The sequence below is a fragment of the Dama dama genome, chromosome 20, assembly GCF_033118175.1.
Source record: "Dama dama isolate Ldn47 chromosome 20, ASM3311817v1, whole genome shotgun sequence".
Classification (NCBI taxonomy): domain Eukaryota; kingdom Metazoa; phylum Chordata; class Mammalia; order Artiodactyla; family Cervidae; genus Dama; species Dama dama.
Genome location: NC_083700.1, coordinates 102,979,553 through 102,996,064, shown reverse-complemented (window position 1 = coordinate 102,996,064; position 16,512 = coordinate 102,979,553). Strand labels below are relative to the sequence as shown.

At 57.1% G+C, this 16,512-nt stretch overlaps 2 protein-coding genes across 3 annotated transcripts in view; both read right to left on the bottom strand.

Annotated features, from left to right (window-relative positions):
• Positions 1 to 651: 651 nt before the first annotated feature.
• The window catches only part of BMP8B (bone morphogenetic protein 8b), a 34,220-nt gene continuing 18,359 nt past the window's right edge, over positions 652 to 16,512 (bottom strand). For both annotated transcript variants that reach the window (XM_061122300.1, XM_061122299.1), the window contains exons 4-7: positions 9,813 to 10,013; positions 9,004 to 9,083; positions 8,375 to 8,485; positions 652 to 4,393 (exon numbers count right to left, since the gene is read on the bottom strand). In XM_061122300.1, the coding sequence (XP_060978283.1) occupies positions 4,244 to 4,393; positions 8,375 to 8,485; positions 9,004 to 9,083; positions 9,813 to 10,013 (542 nt within the window). In that variant the 3' untranslated portion in view covers positions 652 to 4,243. The remainder of the gene's footprint in view (positions 4,394 to 8,374; positions 8,486 to 9,003; positions 9,084 to 9,812; positions 10,014 to 16,512) is intronic.
• Positions 10,054 to 15,849, bottom strand: LOC133040370 (succinyl-CoA:3-ketoacid coenzyme A transferase 2, mitochondrial-like). Its single transcript, XM_061120086.1, has one exon. The coding sequence runs from the start codon at positions 15,847 to 15,849 to the stop codon at positions 14,296 to 14,298; it is 1,554 nt and encodes a 517-aa protein (XP_060976069.1). The 3' UTR covers positions 10,054 to 14,295.

Below are 16,512 nucleotides of genomic sequence, written 5' to 3'. Positions count from 1 at the left end.
GGCCAGCAGGCTGGAGCCCCAGGGAGAGTTGATGTTGATGCTTGAGTCCAAAGACTGTTCTGAAGGCAGAATTCCTTACCCTCATGGGATCCTAGTCTTTCTCTCTTGAGACCCTCAACTGATTGCATGAGGCCCACCCACACCGTTTGGGGGAGGGTCATCTGCTTTACTTTCAGACATACTGATTTAAGTGTCAGTCACACCTGAAAAATGCCTTCACAGCACCATCTGGACTGGTGTTTGGCTAAACTGTGGATACCGCGGCCTAACTATAGACAGAAAATTAACCAACACCATCCCTCACTAGCTCCTCCAGGGCCAGGCCCCATCTTTGCTGGGTGTGGTGGCTGCACAGAGGAAGAGACCCAGGGTTGTGGCCCCAGGACTCTGTGGCTTGGGAGTGTTTCACAGCATGTCTGCTCCAGATGCTGCTGGCACAAAAAAAGACTGTTGAACCTACTTTTTAGTGGTGAAAAACAAAGAGTTCCAGTTTGAAAATATATTTTCAAAACGTATTTATTAGGGGAAATTATACCATATAATAAAGTGGAGAAAGCACATCTAAAGCAGTTTATATAATACAGGATAATTCCAGTTTTGTACAAATACTTATCTGTAATATGTAAACATCTATATTATATATATATACCCTAAGAAAACGTAGAAATAAATTCAACAAAATATTAACTAGCATGTTTATCTGACTTGTAGGATTATGGTGATTTGAATTGTATTTTATTTTTTTGTTTTTTGCAAACTTTCCTTCTAAATTGCATTATTGCTGTAATAAAAGCACATTAAAAAAAAAAAAGTGGGTCGAGTGCTTATAAAGGGCCTCCCCATGAGGAGTGACACTCAGGATGGACAAGCCCTGTCTAGATTGCCTACAGGGCACCTCGGCAGCGCTGAGCGCCCTCAGCAGGCTCCTGGGAACACACAGCATGGAGTCACTGCCCCGGCCACTGCCGCATAACCGGCCACTTGCCCAGACCTTTAAAGCAGTGAGAACACAAGTCCTGTCCTCAAAGGATTGTGGTGTGTAAATGTTTTAGGAAAAAGCACAGCTCTGAACAAACACCATCACCCACAAAATACATTCTCAGAAGAAGAAAGTTTTAGTGACCAAGCACAGAAGGGGCGCAAAACTAGCAAATTCTTTTGTTATAAAACCAACAGATACCAGTTGTTAAGTAGAATCTGCCTACAATGCAGGAGACCCAGGTTCAGTCCTTGGGTCAGGAAGACCCCCTGGAAAAGGGAATGCAACTCACTCCAGTATTCCTAGGGGCTTCTCTGGTAGCTCAGTTGGTAAAGAATCCATCTGCAATGCAGGAGACCTGGGTTCAATTCCTAGGTCAGGAAGATTTCCTGAAGAAGGGCTAGGCTACCCACTCCAGTATTCTGGCCTGGAGAATTCCATGGACAGAGGAGCCTGGTGGGCTACCATCCATGGGGTTGCAGAAGAGTTGAACACAATTGACTTTCACTAGTTGTTAAATATTTATATGCCAGAATGGTACTAAATGTTTGTGTACACAGATGATTTTTTAATAGCTTGGAAGGAGAGAGCCACTATCCTGCTCTACAGAGGAAGAGTACCCAGGATTCAAGTCCATTTGGCTTCAAGAATCTGTGCTCTTGTTATGCCTGCTGCCTCTTTTCCTATTTCTTAGGAAATTTTCCAGAACATGTTACTAAACCTACCTTGGTTTGAAACAGTGAACCTGACGTGATGACTTGCTCTTGAGGCCAGGATTATACCGCAAATAGCAAAACTTGTGTGTTTCTCCTTTCGCTTTTTTTCTCCACATCCTCCTTACCTATCAGCTGTCATTGACTTCCCATTGCTGTCAGTGGGTCTGAACTGACCACCTTTATTTATCTTTCTAGTCTGGCCAGGTAAACAAGCCAGGCCCTGAGCAAGAGAAAGGGAAATGGTGGCATCTCTCCTGCCACTGCACCGCTTGGCTGAGCAGAGATAACTCTCGGGATAAAATACATGGGCCTTGTGTGCATTTACTGCTGTGGCACCACTCAGGGGTTTTCCTATTTGATTTCACTTAGTGACCGGATGGCAAAAGTTGCTGAAGTCTGACTACCAGGTACATAAACAATGAACACTTTTTCAGTTGTTCCGGATGAAAGCAAGGCTGCAGCTCCATCCCTAAGCACTGCTTGGTTGGGAGGTGAGGTGTGCTCAGCATCTGCCAACCTTTGGGTAACGGGACAGACATGCCTGGTGTGCCCCTAACTAAGCCCATTCCAGTATTGCCTGGGAGAATCTCATGGACAGAGGACCTGACGGGCTACAGTCCGTAGGGTCACAAGAGCTGAACATGACTGAACGACTAAGCACATGCACAGGAGACTATCTTTGCTGTTGGGACGAGAAAACTCTTAGGTAAGCACTAGAATAAAAATAGGTTCCACCTTATGTGCCAGCTCTGATTCATGATGGCCACCTGAGCTCCACGTTCAGGGTTGCCAGGTTGCCTCTGGGCTCATTGTGAGACAAGCTTGGCAGACACAGTTTCCCAGGCTGAAGGTCCTTTGCAGATCAAAAAGCTTTGTATTACAGATGGGAAATGAGGCCTAGAGGAGGAAGTCAAAAGGCACATCCCTAACATGTAGGCCAGAGCCTAGATCCCTACACTGTTGCGGAGCTCACTGCTTTCCTGTGTCCGTGGAGGGGTCTCTTCCGGTGCACTGGCTCCCAGAGCCCTTCCCAGGTCCAAGCGGAGGGGCTGCTGTCCCGCAGCCCAGCCCCCTCCTCCACCCCTGCTGCGCTCCTGGAGCCCCTTCAGGGCACAGAGTGAACTCCCGGGGTGTCATCCTGGGCTGTGCCCCTGGATTGGGGCGGGCCCAGGATCTGTTTTTAATGATATTTTGGGGTTTGGACAGCTGGGTTCTGTCTGCTACACCAGGTAAAATTACAGGCTTACCAAGTCAGAAATCAAATAAACACTCCAGCTGCCGGTGGCTGCTCCAAGGAGAACAGTGGTTTCCGGGAACCTCCCCACCCAACTCGGCCTAATTGCCACCTGTCACTCCCCTGGGATGCAGGCCTTTTCTTTGGCTCACAGACCCCAAGAAACAGGACGGGACTCTGGGGCACACAGGGTGACGCAGACTTGGGTGACCAGTCTGTTTTTGACAACTTCTGGACACAGGCAGGTGCTGACCAGCCCTGCCCTCGCCCCATGCCTGGCCACAGGCCACCCAGTGTCCCTGGGTGCAGTGAATTGCTCCTTAGCAGGAGAAGGCAGGCAGTTTTCACTCTACAAACAACTCTAATCTGTTGGTGGTGGCCACCTGAGTTTGGTGCTGATCACTTTGAAATTCTCTCCAGAGTTGAACGAAAAAATATCAAGGTTGATAATTGATGACTGCCATGCAGAAAGTTAAGAGAAACTTTTTCACCCTTGCTGGGCATTATCATCCTGGGCCACCCAATGTATCCACCATACTGGGCCCAGTGAAAAGGTAACTTTTTCACAGAGCTGAACTCCTGATTGTTCAACACAGTGACTGACAGATGGGGTCAATAAAGCCCCCAAGATTTTTTGTTTCACCAAAGTGTCCATGCAAGGCACATCTTCCCCAGACAGCAGAGACAGATCAAGGCAGGAGGACAGGGAAGGTAATTGACACTGGCCTTGGCCCTAAATCATGCTATTCATTCAGCTCTTTCTGGAGGTGACCCACATGCCTCCTTGTGGCCAACAGTCTGGTCATTCAGATGCACAAATATAGAAAACTGAAGATGACTCCACGTTCTGAGTGCCCAGAAATGCCCGGTTTTGCACCCGGGAGGGTCAGGCAACTGGAGATGGACCAGGACCTGTCTGCACATCCCCAAACCCAGTCCTGGGTGGTGAAGGGCCTGAGGTGGCCATCCTGGACTCCAGGTGCCTCAGTTCACCCCACATCCGCCCGCAGCTGGGCCAGCAATGGACAAGAGTGGGTCCTCAGACAGGACTCTCTGTCAACCCCAAAGATAAGTCAGCCTGAGCCTCTGGGGAGGGAGCTGGGGTAGAACCCTGCTGCATGACTGAGACCACCATGCAGAGTTCCACCAGGACATCAGGCACGCGATGGGGCAGAGGGCCTGGGAAGGACCAGCCCATTGGAGGATGTGGGCAGGGGAGGGGGGCCCTCACTGCCACCCTGCCTGAGCTGTGACGGCGCTGGGGGGTCTCCTGGCCCCCGCGCCCGCGGAGGGCCGGCCGGCGGGGGCGGGGCCTCAGTGGCAGCCGCAGGCGCGGACCACCATGTTGCGGTGCTTGCGCAGGATGACGTTGTTGCTGCTGTCGTAGTAGAGCACGGAGGTGGCACTCAGCTTGGTGGGCGCGCAGCACGCCTTGGGGACCGCGTCCGGCTTCATCAGGTGCACCTGGCGGGGAGGGGGCGGCGGGCAGAGGCGTGAGAACCGCGGGCTCCTCCCGGGACCCCCGTCCCAGCGCCCAGCTCCTGCCGCCTGGGGCTCCGGCCGCTGGCCCCTTCCCAGCTCCATCTCCCCCCCGCCCCTCGCCCCCCTCCCCTCTCCTCCCCTCTCCTCGCTGCCCCCCTCCCGCTTCCCCTCTGCCTCTCCCCCTCCCCCCTGCCCCTCCCCTTCCCCCCGCAGCCCGGCCGGGCAAGTGCTGGCGTCAACCCGGCCCCGGCCCCGCCCCCTTGACCCCCGCCCTGCCCGCTGCCCTCAGGCTCAGACTGAGCACCGGGGGCTCCTGCCACAGGCCCTCCCCTTAGATGGGGCGACCCTGACCCTGCGGGTCCCCCGCACCTGTGCCAGCGCCTGCCTGGCGCCGCTGCTGGGCCGCCTCCCCCTCCCCCATCCCCTCTGCCCCTCCGTCCCTGATCGCTTCTATTAACATCCCTGATCGTGTCTTGTCCGCTTGAGCCGTTTCTGGTCCATCCGCCCCTCCAGGCTGGGAGCCGGTGAAGGAAGGTCCCTGTTACACCTCTTAAAGCCCAGACTTCCAGGCTTACTCTTGGGATATCTGACACCTTTGTTTCTCAAAGCACCTCCACTCCCGTAACAACCTCCAGGCAGGGATTGTTCTGGGCAGATGACCGCTGGGGCCACAGGGGCTGAGTCACCTGCACAGTTGCATGGCTGGACCGGGAGAGGGGAGAGGGCCGGGAGGGGGGAGAGGGCCGGGAGTCCCTGCTACCCTCCTGCAAACAGCTCTACTCCTAAAAACAGCCCATCTGAGGGAGCTGGGGCAGCCTCTACACAAATGTTTAGGCAGAGACTCGGCAGGATGAGCTGCAGTTCATACTGGACTCCTCATTAGGGCGCCACAGGGACAGGCCCTGAAGGCACCCCCAGTCAGTGGGGGCCTGAGAGAAAAGGGAACCTGCAACTATCCACCGGACCTCCCAGCCCTCACCGAGGCCGATGAGCAGGACCAGGATGAAGCTGTCTGATTTGGGGGGGGGGGGGGGGGGGTCCTGTCCAGCAGCTTGGCCCGGGGTCCCCAGAACCCAGCCTTGTCCTGGGAGCCCCAGCTCGGAGCCAGACTGCTGCCAGGACCGTCAGCCAGGCACCAGGCTGGCCTGGGGCCCAGAGCCTCTCTGAGGCCCCAGGGGGAGCTGAGGCCTCTGTGGGGATGTCCAGCCAGATGTCCAGCACTGCTCCCCAACTTCCCAGCCTCCACCTGGGGTGGCTGGGCTCCACTTGCATAGGCCCACATGAAAGAAACCAGGCAACACTGCCCACCTGTGCCAGCCAGCCATGGGGCTCTAAGTAGCTGGAAACCTGGGAGGGCCTTTCCTGGGTTGGAACCCTCAAGAGAGGAGTTGGCACCACAGGGGTGCAGCTGTTCTGGAAGTCCATCTTCACCAGCTTCACCAGGTGATCGACACAGAGGACGGTCTTTGCCCTGTCTGCACCAAACAGACTGACCTGAAGCCTAATTTGCTTTTCCATTCAATTCACTTTAGAACCATGTGGGAGACCAAATCAGAGGCTCTGTAACTTATTGTCTGTGCATCCTTGGGAAACAGTCATGCATCTGTGGGCCTCAGTTTTCTCCTCTGCCAAATGGGTATAATGGTATTTTCCTCCATTCCAACACAAATGTATTTCACATGCCTTGTGCCAACCCTACCCAGGTGGAGAATACAAAAGTGTCCCAGACATGGTCCCCACTCTCATCCTCAGCAGGAGAGGAGGGGAGACGGGAACATCCCAGCAAACACCCAGGACCCAAAGAGCAGCACAGCGCACAGCAGCCGTCCTCGCTCTGGGAACATGAACACTGAGACCAACCCTGGCTGGGAAGGACCCAGAGACAAGGCAGCAGGGTGAGCAGCAGGAGCTGGCCTGGCACAGGGCGGGCGAGGAGGCCCTGGGCAGAGACAGGGAGGTGCGGGCACTGGGACGTGGGCTGGGGGACGCTGGGGAGGTGTGTAGGCCAGTAAAGGGCCCTGAATCACAGGCCAAAGGCTCAGACTTCTCCCCAGGGATAAGGGATGCATTATCGGGAGGTTTCCTGGCCCAGAAGGAGGTGGTCACATTTGTGCTTTAGTGCGACCCTCTAGCTGCTGCATGGGGAACGTGGCGGGTGAGGCTGGAGGGACCCACTTCCACCTCTTCGGCCCCAGGACACCACAACCACCATCTCACCCCTCTCCCTCCCACCCAGGCTCCTCTTCCTCCCCAGGCCTCTCCAGGGAGGAGGCCCATCCTCGCCCACCTCTCCCACCTCCGCTGTCCCCCCAGAAAATCTCTTCTGCTCTCATGACTCAGAGACTCCAGACTTAGACCCACCCGCAACTTCTCACCTAGGGTCCTGCAGGGTCTCACACACAGAGGGGCAGAAGCAGAACCACTGATTCCCTCCAATCCTTTCTTCAACCCAGCACCTTCGCTGCCCCCTCCTCGTCCTGGGGGAGGGTCTCACCTGGAGGCCTGGGCTCCTGCCCTCCTGCCTCCACCGTCCACTTCTCACCCCACCAGGTGCCTGGTCCTCCTGTCGGGACCATAGCAGCTCCTCACTCCTCCCTGCCTCCTCCACCCTCGACGTCATGGTCTGTCCTCCTGCAGCTGCCAGAGATGCTTCCAGAGAGTGCCCAGATCAGGCCCTGCTTCTCTGAAACCTGCTCCACTCCTCAGTTTACTTGGGATTAACACCACCACCTGCCACCTTAGGAGGGACCCCGGGACAGGCCCTGCCCACCCCAACATCACCTGCCTCCGTCCTCCTCCCCTCCAAGCCAGGGTCCTTGAGCCCGCCCAGCTCGTCCCAGTCTTCCCTTCCTCAGGGGACCCATGGTGTTGGCTGTTCCTTTCTTCTCGTGTTCACTGACAGCCTCCCCCGAGGGCAGCCACTGCCCTGACAGCACCTAGCACAGAGCTGGCGCTCCCCCCTGCTGACTGACAGCTCGGGGACTGAGGGGCGCGGCTGCTGCAGAGCCAGGGGACCAGTCCTGGGGGGCAGTGCCATCATCACCCGTGCCCCCCTCACAGGGCAGAGAGAAGCCCACACACTCTCATCACCCCTGAGATTCTGCAAGGAAGGCGGCTCCTGGGGGAGGGAGTGTCCGGCAAACCCCACGTGACCACCAGGAAAGGAGGCATCACCGGGGGTCCGAGCTGCTTTCTTAACTCACTCACTCACTCTGTGGCATCAGCTTGAGCAGCCTCTGACTAGAGTGCCCAGGTCAACGTTCTAGAAATAAGCCTCAGTACACACACACAAAAGCCACTGCAAACACTTAGCAATAAGCAGCCTCAACCATGTTGCTACTAGAAAATTCCAGCATTTAAAGTTACCCCAGACACCAGGGCATCAGAAGCCCTAAGATCTGTAGAAACACTAAGAGCGAGAGGGACCCGGAAGGAAAAGGAGAGGGACGGGAGGGGCAGCCGAAGCCAGAGGGCACAGGGCGCCCCTGAGTCTCCTGCGGGAAGAGAGGACATAGCGTCCACGTGTGTCCCCCAGCCGGACCCCCGGGGTGTGTGTCCCATGCAGGAGGCCGCACTCGACAGTGAACACGGTGCACATGTGTGTCGCTGGGGCCTGTCCTGAACGTGCTGTGCCTCTGACCACCAGCAGGCAGGCCCACCCAATGGACGTGAATGCCCCCCATGTGCATGTGGAGTGCACACGTGTGTATGTGTGCACACCAGTCAGCAAGAGCCTGCTGCTCGCTGTTCAGGTGCATGGGAGGCAGGGTCTCCACACAGAGTGGCCACACAGGGGCGGTCTCCGTACGGCTGTGGGATTTCACTGCACGTGCAGGCAGGAAGGTCTCCATGTGAAGAAGGCTCCCTGACACAGCAGTGCTACCATCACCTCCTGGCTGCACGCCCCGCTCCCCGGGGTGAACCCCTCCCCCAGGTGTCCGGGCAGGAGGGCGTGGTACTGACCAGGGACTGCAGGATGGCGTGGTTGGTGGCGTTCATGCAGGAGTCCAGCGGGAAGGAGCACTCCCCTTCACAGTAATAGGCTGAGTAGCCTTGGGGGGCGATGACCCAGTCCTGGGAGGTAATGGGAGAAGGTGAGTCCCATCCACGCGCCCTCCCAGCCCTTCATCCAGCACCTGTCACAGCACGACTCAGGGCTGCCCCCTCCCTCCCTCACCCTCAGGACACCTCCCAGGGCCGAGTCCCCCCCCACCAGGCCAGACATCCACCAAAGTCCCTCGGTGGGCAGAGCTGGGCACGAGCTCCGTCCCCTTCACGCGCCATCAGCGCTCAGCTGTGTCCTCTCCCGCCGCCCCGGTCACAGCCCCCCCAGAGGCACTGCCCACCCACCCTGGCCTCAGCTTTCCTGCTGCAGCTCTGACATTTTCGGCTGAGGACTCGGTCTCCATATTCATGGTTTTACAAAACAGCACTTTTCACTATCAAAGCAACACATTCTCCCTTTAGAGAACTTGGAAAACAGAGGAAAATAAAGACAATCCAAGTTCTCCGTGGGTCTGCCTCCCCTGGGACGCACTTGGGGTCTCCAGGTGGGGACGGTCGTTTAGGAAAGGAGGAGACTTGGCACTCACCAGCCAGCCCAGGTCCTGGAAGCTCACGTACAACTCGTGCCGACGGCACACCTGCCGGCCGTGGGAGCCGTGGACGTCGTCTGCGGGGACACGAGGGGCAAGGACTTTGCTGGGCTGCTGCCAGGGCGGGGGACGCCATGACGCGCACATTTGTTGAATAATAAATTGTGGGAAACTAACCCATTTGGTCTCCTGAAGCCCATGTCTGCATCTCTGCTGGTGCCATGACCCAGTTCAAGAACTTTCGATGGCTCCCTATGGTTGCGGTCACCCCACACTCAGCCCAGCCTCCCCTGACTTTCAGCCTGTGGGGTCCTGATAATCCAGTAAAAGCCCCGGGGGCCCTCGGCCGTCCAGGGGCCCCTCCTCCTCTCCCTGGAGTCACCCCGACCTCCTCCGCCTGTCCTGCCACGCCCATCCCACAGGACAAGTGGCGCCCGCTGAGTCCAGGCAAAGGCTGGCTCCCGCGGAGGAAGGGCCCCTGGTGGCCTTGACCCGGCGGGGCTCAGCCTGGTGGGGTGACCTCACACACACCTGGAGCCTGCGGGGCGCCCGGGGCAGCACCGAGGCCCGCAGGGGCTCCTGGTTCTGACAGAGACCAGGGCGAGGCCTGCTGAGCCCCCGAGGCAGAGAAGGGACTCTGGGGGCGGTGCGGGCAGCAAGGGTGGATGCTCAGAGCCCCGGAGACTCTGGGGGCGTCGCTCCGCAGGGGCAGGGCAGAGGGTGTCAGGAAAGGCGGCGGGGTGACCGTCGGCCTGACCGCGCTGAGGCCAGAGGGGCTCCGTCCCCGCCTCCGTCCCCAGGCTCACCGAAGATCCCCGGCAGTTTGTTCGGGGGCGGCAGCTCGTTGGTTCTTTTCGGCGGCCTCCTCTTCAGGGGCCTTGCCGCTCGAGGGGCTCGGGCGGGGCCCGGGCCAGGGCTCGCCCTGAAAAAGGTGACCACGAAAGGCTGTTTGGAGCGCGGAGCCTGTCGCCCCAGCAGACCGGCCAGGCCAGGATCCACGCTGCGCCCTGAGATGGAGAGAACAGAGAGGGGTCACTCGGGGGCGGGCGCTGCGTGGGGACACAGCGGGGACCTCTCTGTGGGCGGGCCGGGAGCTCGAGGTTGAGACCTCGGGGGACCCACTGCGCCTGGGTTTCCGCCTCTGAAGACCCGGGTCCCCAGTCCAGCCCCAGCCCCTCAGCTTCCCTGCCCGCTCTCCCCCCAACCCCCTGACGGGGCGGCGCGTCTACGGGGTCAGGGAGGGGCCTCGCGAGCGCAGGGTCAGGATTAGTGATGATCGAGGGCGTCTCTGGTGCTAACAGTGCTTTACAGACTCCAGTCAGTTCACGTGAGGTTCTCAGCCAGTCTTCACGGTGACCCCGGACCCATCATTTCACCGAGAAACAGAGCTGCTCAGTGACTCCCCAGAGCCCCACTGCCGGGGACTTTCAGAACCAGGGTCAAACCTCCATCGTGGGGCTCTAGCTCCCACCCCATCCTTTCTGGGGATCAGTGTAGGATTTACAGCCCTCACCGGGGAAAGGGCTGGCTCAGTGCTTGCTCTGCTGATACCGCCCCCTAAAGCCCCCAAAGGAGACCCCAGGCTCAGCAGGCAGAGACATTTACTCCAAGTCCCAGGGTCGGGTTCAAACACAAGCATCTAATCCCAGAGCCCAAGTTCTTGTCCACTTATGTTCTTAGCCACCAGGTCTGTGGTTTAAAAAGGAAGAAAGAGAAAAGGCTGCGGGCAAAGACACAACTGGGGCTTTAGCCTCAAAGCAGTGATGCTTGTAAAAGCGGAATTTTACCCACATCCGCCTAGAGCCTGAGGATGCAGGAAAAACACACTGATTATCCCTGGAAAAGTCAGCTCCACCAATAAAACTATCTTCCTGTACCTCTTTGTATTCCCAATGCACTCTTGTGTTTTAATCGTCAAAGTGATATAAAAACAACTGTAAAGAAACTTAGAAAAAATATCACCCATAAAACCCCTTCCACACTACAATACACCATTTTCACTTTTTCTAGGCTTTCGTTTTTCATGTTAATTTAAATTGTGAGCATAGTGCTGCAACTGCTGAAGCCCGTGTGCCTAGAGCCTGTGCTCTGAAATTAGAGAAGCCACCACAGTGAAATCCTCAGGCACCACAACAAAGAGCAGCTGCACTAGCCGCAACCAGAGACAGCCCATGCACAGCGACAAAGATCCACACAACCAATATAAAAAATAGTTTTTAAAAAATTTTCCGCAAAACAAAGAAATCCGTATTTTTTCCCCAATTTTTCCACCTAAACATTTTCTCGGTTAAGTCTCAACTATGAACGTTTCAAATATACAAAATTCCTTTGAGTAGATCTGAATATTTAGATATTAGTTCATCTTTAGACATTTAGGTTATTTCCTGGCTTTCATCATAAAGATGAGAATGTCTTTTCCTTTTCCATAAAGGGAAAATGTCATTTCCTTTCCTGATGGGATTTTCTCAGACTAAACAACAGGGATGTGACTACAAGCTCACTGTCACATTTCTTAAAACACAAGGCAGAGCATCCCATTTCCACATACATTTCACCCCAATGTTGCAACACTGATGCACAGGCATGTACACATGTGCACATAAATGTATGTGTACACACAAACACACACAGGCGTGTTGATATGAAGCAAGTGTACACATTAGCGGGTCGGTCTCATGATCTCCACTGCACACGACATGTCAAGGACATTGCCTGCCCCACACACAACTTACCTCAAAGGTCAGCCCTTACACGGCTGTACTTTACGCCCAAGTCCAGGGGCCAGAGTTGACTGAACAACCAACTGACCAGAAACTAACTTTGACCTATGACATCACCTGCCACTACACGCACTGGGCCCATCAGAGGGCTCAGCAGAGATGACCCTGCTGAGACAGGAGCTGACACTGAAGGGGCCCAGGGAGAAGCCTTCGGGGAGTTTGGATCATGGCAAGTGAGGGACCCAGGAAGAGCCGGCCCATGAGGAGGCGAAGCCACAAGACACAGAGCAGCCCCTCTGCAGAGGGAAAGGGCCCGAGGGCACCAGGAGGTGGCCAAGGAGTGACACAGGCAGGCGGACGGCTGTCGGCCAGGCGGCACTGGAGTGGAGCTCCATGCCCAGTGGACATGTGGGGTGGTCTTGGCCCAGCAGCCCTCCGGGCCTGTGTGTGCAGCCCCGGTCCTGTGAGTCCCTGGAGAGCCCTGTCCACGGACGGGCCAGGGAGACCTTCAGTGCCCCAAGGCTGGGCCCACTGTAGGCTTTTCTTTGTGCAACTGTCTGATATTGGGGTCTCCTGGGCACAGAGAGGTGGGGTCACAGGGCAGGCCTGGGCTGTCCAGGTGGTGGCCCTCAGGCTGCCTGACTCTGGCAGGACCCTTTCGAGAAAGCAGAGCGGGAACTCCAGGAGCCTCGGGGGCCCAGAGTCCCCACTCTAGACCTGAGCTGTGAGGGTGCCGGCAGGCACGCCGTCCCTTTGCAGGGGATGAGGGTGTGTGGCCACGCCTGGAGATGGGGGCCATTGTGGCCTTCCCTCCCCCACTGCAGGCACAGATGAAGATGCTGCTCTTCTGGGCCAGGCGGGCCCCCGACACGTCCAGCCTCCTCCCATGTCTGAGTCCTCCCCATCAGGGCCCGGGTGTCATGGCAGCTCCCCTGCCTGTCCCATCCCCGGGGACTCAGCCCCTCCGCCTGGGCCAGGCCAAGGTCGCTCCCATCCGTCCCCAAGGCCTCTTTCTGCCCTGGGTGCCACCTGACCCTCCCTGCAGCCCCTGCCCCCTTCTCAGCCTGCAGTCATGGGTGTCCACGTTGAAGGACAGTCAGGACGCCTGGGGACCCTTGGAGGGAAACCAGCTGTGACCAGGCGTGCTTTTGTCCCGCAGGTTGTTTCCTCGCCAGGAGAACTAGGAACGCAGTGCTTTTCCTTCTTTCTGCTGTTGACCAGCCCTCTCACTGATCTGCTTCTGGAAACCTCTGCCTGTCCTGGCTGCTGCTGGAAGACCCCTCCCGACACCCAGGGCACATCAGGTCCTCGTCTCCAGAAGCCCCAGAAGGTGCTGCACCGTCCACCCGGTGATGCCCATCCCCTGCCCGCCTGGTGACGGTCCCCTGACACCCCGTGGCTGTCCCTTCAGGGGCACTGTCTCCACTTCAGGATCTGGGCCTCCCGCCAGGGTGAGGCTCCAGGGAGGCCTCTCCGAAAGGCCTTCCTTGACCAGCTGGAGCTTCGTGTTCTTACCCACGAGCTCCTGTGCAGCCCTAGGGCCTCACTGAGAAAGCCTGAGTTCCACGGCAGGCCTGAGTTTGAACCCTAGACACACACACACACACACACACACACATTTTTTTCTGTTTAGCTTGTGAGACTGTGGATTCAGGATGAAGTACCTCTCTGCCTCTCTTGAGTTTCAAGGGAGTATGAACAAAAGGCTGGTTTAGGCTGTGATAGAGAGGAAGGGTCCAGTGTCTGATCTGGATGATCTGAGATGAGAAAACCCACTGAAGTCCATCTGTCAGGTTTGTAGATCCCTCCCATCCTAAGCCAAAGCCTTTGGAAGCACACGGCTAGACTGTTTATTCAGAGGAGACCACCCCGCAGAACATTAGTACTCACGGTCTCTCCCCCTTCAATTGCTCCTATGACCAGTTTACTGGCTGCCTAGACATTCTTGCTTCCCTTCTAGAGACATATGCTTAGCTACAAGAAGCAGAAATATGGGGGGCAGAGGTGAGGCTACAATGAAAACAAACTTTAGGGACAAAATGAAAGTTCCAGAAGGAAAGTCAAAGGGGCCAAAAGAAAAAAAAGGTCATTCTTTAAGATAGCATTTCTCCTGATCACAAATTCACATTTACGTGTGTATGTTTTCATGGTTCTAGGAAACTCCAGACGCAGACTCTGGGTGGATTTGTTCCTCCCCCGTCACTTTCCCTATGGTTCATGATTCATTCATGCCAACAGGCACTTCAATGAAACCCTTTCTATGGGATCATCTCAAACAGCATAGAATTTAATGTAAATATAACAGACAGTGAGGAGGGCGATGGGAGCAGAGCTTTCTCAGAATTCACAGGACATACAAGGTCAACGTCTTTGCTTTCCTTTGGTTTTTAATTAAAGGCATGTCTCTCCTGAGAGAACAAAGCCTATCCAGGGGCAATCAGTCTGGGATGGCAGGATAAAGCTGCCAGATGCTGGTGAAATGTACAACTGTGACTGTGGCTTCCTTGGAATGCAGTCCTGGGAGGTGAAGGCAGAAGCACACACTCTGGGACTGAGGTTCACTCTCGGGCTACATTTTGACCTGCTGCATGGGTCTGAGATTCGGGGAGATGGCAAAGGGGCTCCCCGTGCTCTTTTTGACGTCCTCCACGGTTAGGCCTTCCCAGAGCTCAATCAGGGTCAGTCCTGTCTTCTTGTGCACGTCAAACACGGCCTTCTCGGTGATGATTCGGTCCACGCACCGCTTCCCAGTCAGCGGCATGGTGCACTTCTCCACGATCTTGGGTTCATTGGCCTTGTTGCAGTGCTCCATGGTGACCACCACGCGCGTCTTGGAACTGGACACCAGATCCATAGCACCCCCCATGCCTTTCACCTTCCTGCCGGGTATCATCCAGTTAGCCAGGTCACCGTATTTGGAAACCTGCATGGCTCCCAGCAAGGTCAGGTTGATGTGTCCCCCCCGAATCATGGCAAATGACTCATCGCTGGAGAAAAAACAGCCCCCGGGAAGAAGGGTGACTGTCTGCTTGCCCGCATTGATGAGGTCTGTGTCCACCTCCTCTTTTAATGGAAAGGGACCCAAGCCCAAGATCCCGTTCTCACTGTGAAGGTGCACGGTGATGTTGGGGCTGATGTAGCTGGGGGCCAGGAGAGGGATGCCGATGCCCAGATTGGCGTACATGCCGTCCTCAAATTCAAGAGCTGCCCGCTTGATGATCCGCGTCCTTATGTTATCTGAAGACTTGCATATTTCATCATCCTCTTTCCGGATGGTTAAGCGCTCAATTCTTTTCTCATATTTTTCCCCCTGTATAATGCGATCTACATAAATGTTAGGAACATGGATGTCTTCTGGGGCAAAGGACCCCACATCCACAATTCCTTCAACCTCCACCACGGAGGTTCTGGCAGCTTTGCACATGGGCACGTTGAAGTTCCTGGCCCTGGCCCTGAAGATGACATTTCCGGCCCAGTCGGCCTTCCAGCCTTTCACCAAAGCAAAATCGGCGGTGATGGCATGCTCCAGCAGGTAGTGCTGCCCATGAAACTCCCTCACCTCCCTGGGCTGGCTGAGGATGGCGATGTGGCCGTCCGGTAAGTACCTGATGGGTGCGCCTCCCTCCTGGACCAGGGTCCCGTAGGCCGTGGGGGTGTAGAAGGCGGGCACACCGGCGCCCCCCGCGCGGATGCGCTCGGCCAGGGTGCCCTGGGGCGTGATCTCCAGCTCCAGCTCGCCTGCCAGGTACTGGTGCTCACAGAGCGAGTTCTCCCCCAGGTAGGAGCAGATGATGCGGGTGATCTGCTTGGTCCCCAGTAAAAGGCCGAGACCGAAGTTCTCCACCCCAACGTTGCTGCTGACCACGGTCAAGTCCTTCACGCGGGTCTTCAGCAGCGCCCCTATCAGGTTCTCCGGGATCCCGCAAAGCCCGAAGCCTCCGATCATGATCCTCGAGCCGTCAGTGATGTCTCCCACGGCCTTCACCGGGTCCGTGTAGAACCTGGCGCGCGCGCGGGCGCTGCAGGCGAAGCCGCACGCGCCACCCTTAGCCAGCGCGCGCCCCGAGCGGCCGGCGGGGACCCGCCGCCTGAGCACAGACGCCAGGAGCCGCAGAGCCGCCATCGTCCGCTCCGCTCCGGCTCGGGCTCCGGGCCCAGCGGGGACAGGCGGGGACAGGAGGCAACCGTGCGTCCCCGCCCGCGCGTCACAGAGCAGGGGGCGCCCAGCCGTGAAGCGCCCGCCTGGCTGGTTTCCGCCGCTCTGCTCGGTCTCCGCGCTCCGAGGGCCCGAGGGGCTGAGCTTCCCGGGCCGCCGGGCGGGAGGCGGGACGCCTGGATCATCTGGAGGACCAGAGGGATCCGGGGCCTGACGCTAGGAGACCCCGAGGCGACGTCCCTTCCGGGAAGCCTGGGCGCCGGCCTCCTGCCCTCGCCATCGTCACCCTTCCTCCCAGGCACGCTACTCCCGTCGCCCCACTCCCGTCACCCCCCACCCTCCAAAAAATCCACCTCTGGGTCAGGGGCTCCAACACCTGTGTCCCCAGCACTCCCGGTCCTGGAACATTTCCACGGATGTCTAGCCAGACCTCAACGACACCCCTGCCGAAAGAGACCTCTTGCCTTCCTGCCTCAAACCTGCTCCTCCTGTTTTTCCCAACTCGGGCAAGAACAACACCGAACCGGCTAAAAAGAGCCACTGGCTCAGTCCTGTCACCTGCGTATTCTCCAAGCACCCTCCTCCGTTTGCGCTGGACAAGCTCCCCCACCCCCAGCTCCCACCCCGACC

Excerpts from the sequence above, each read along its gene's own strand:
- LOC133040370 (XM_061120086.1), bottom strand. The coding sequence starts at position 15,849 with ATGGCGGCTCTGCGGCTCCTGGCGTCTGTGCTCAGGCGGCGGGTCCCC.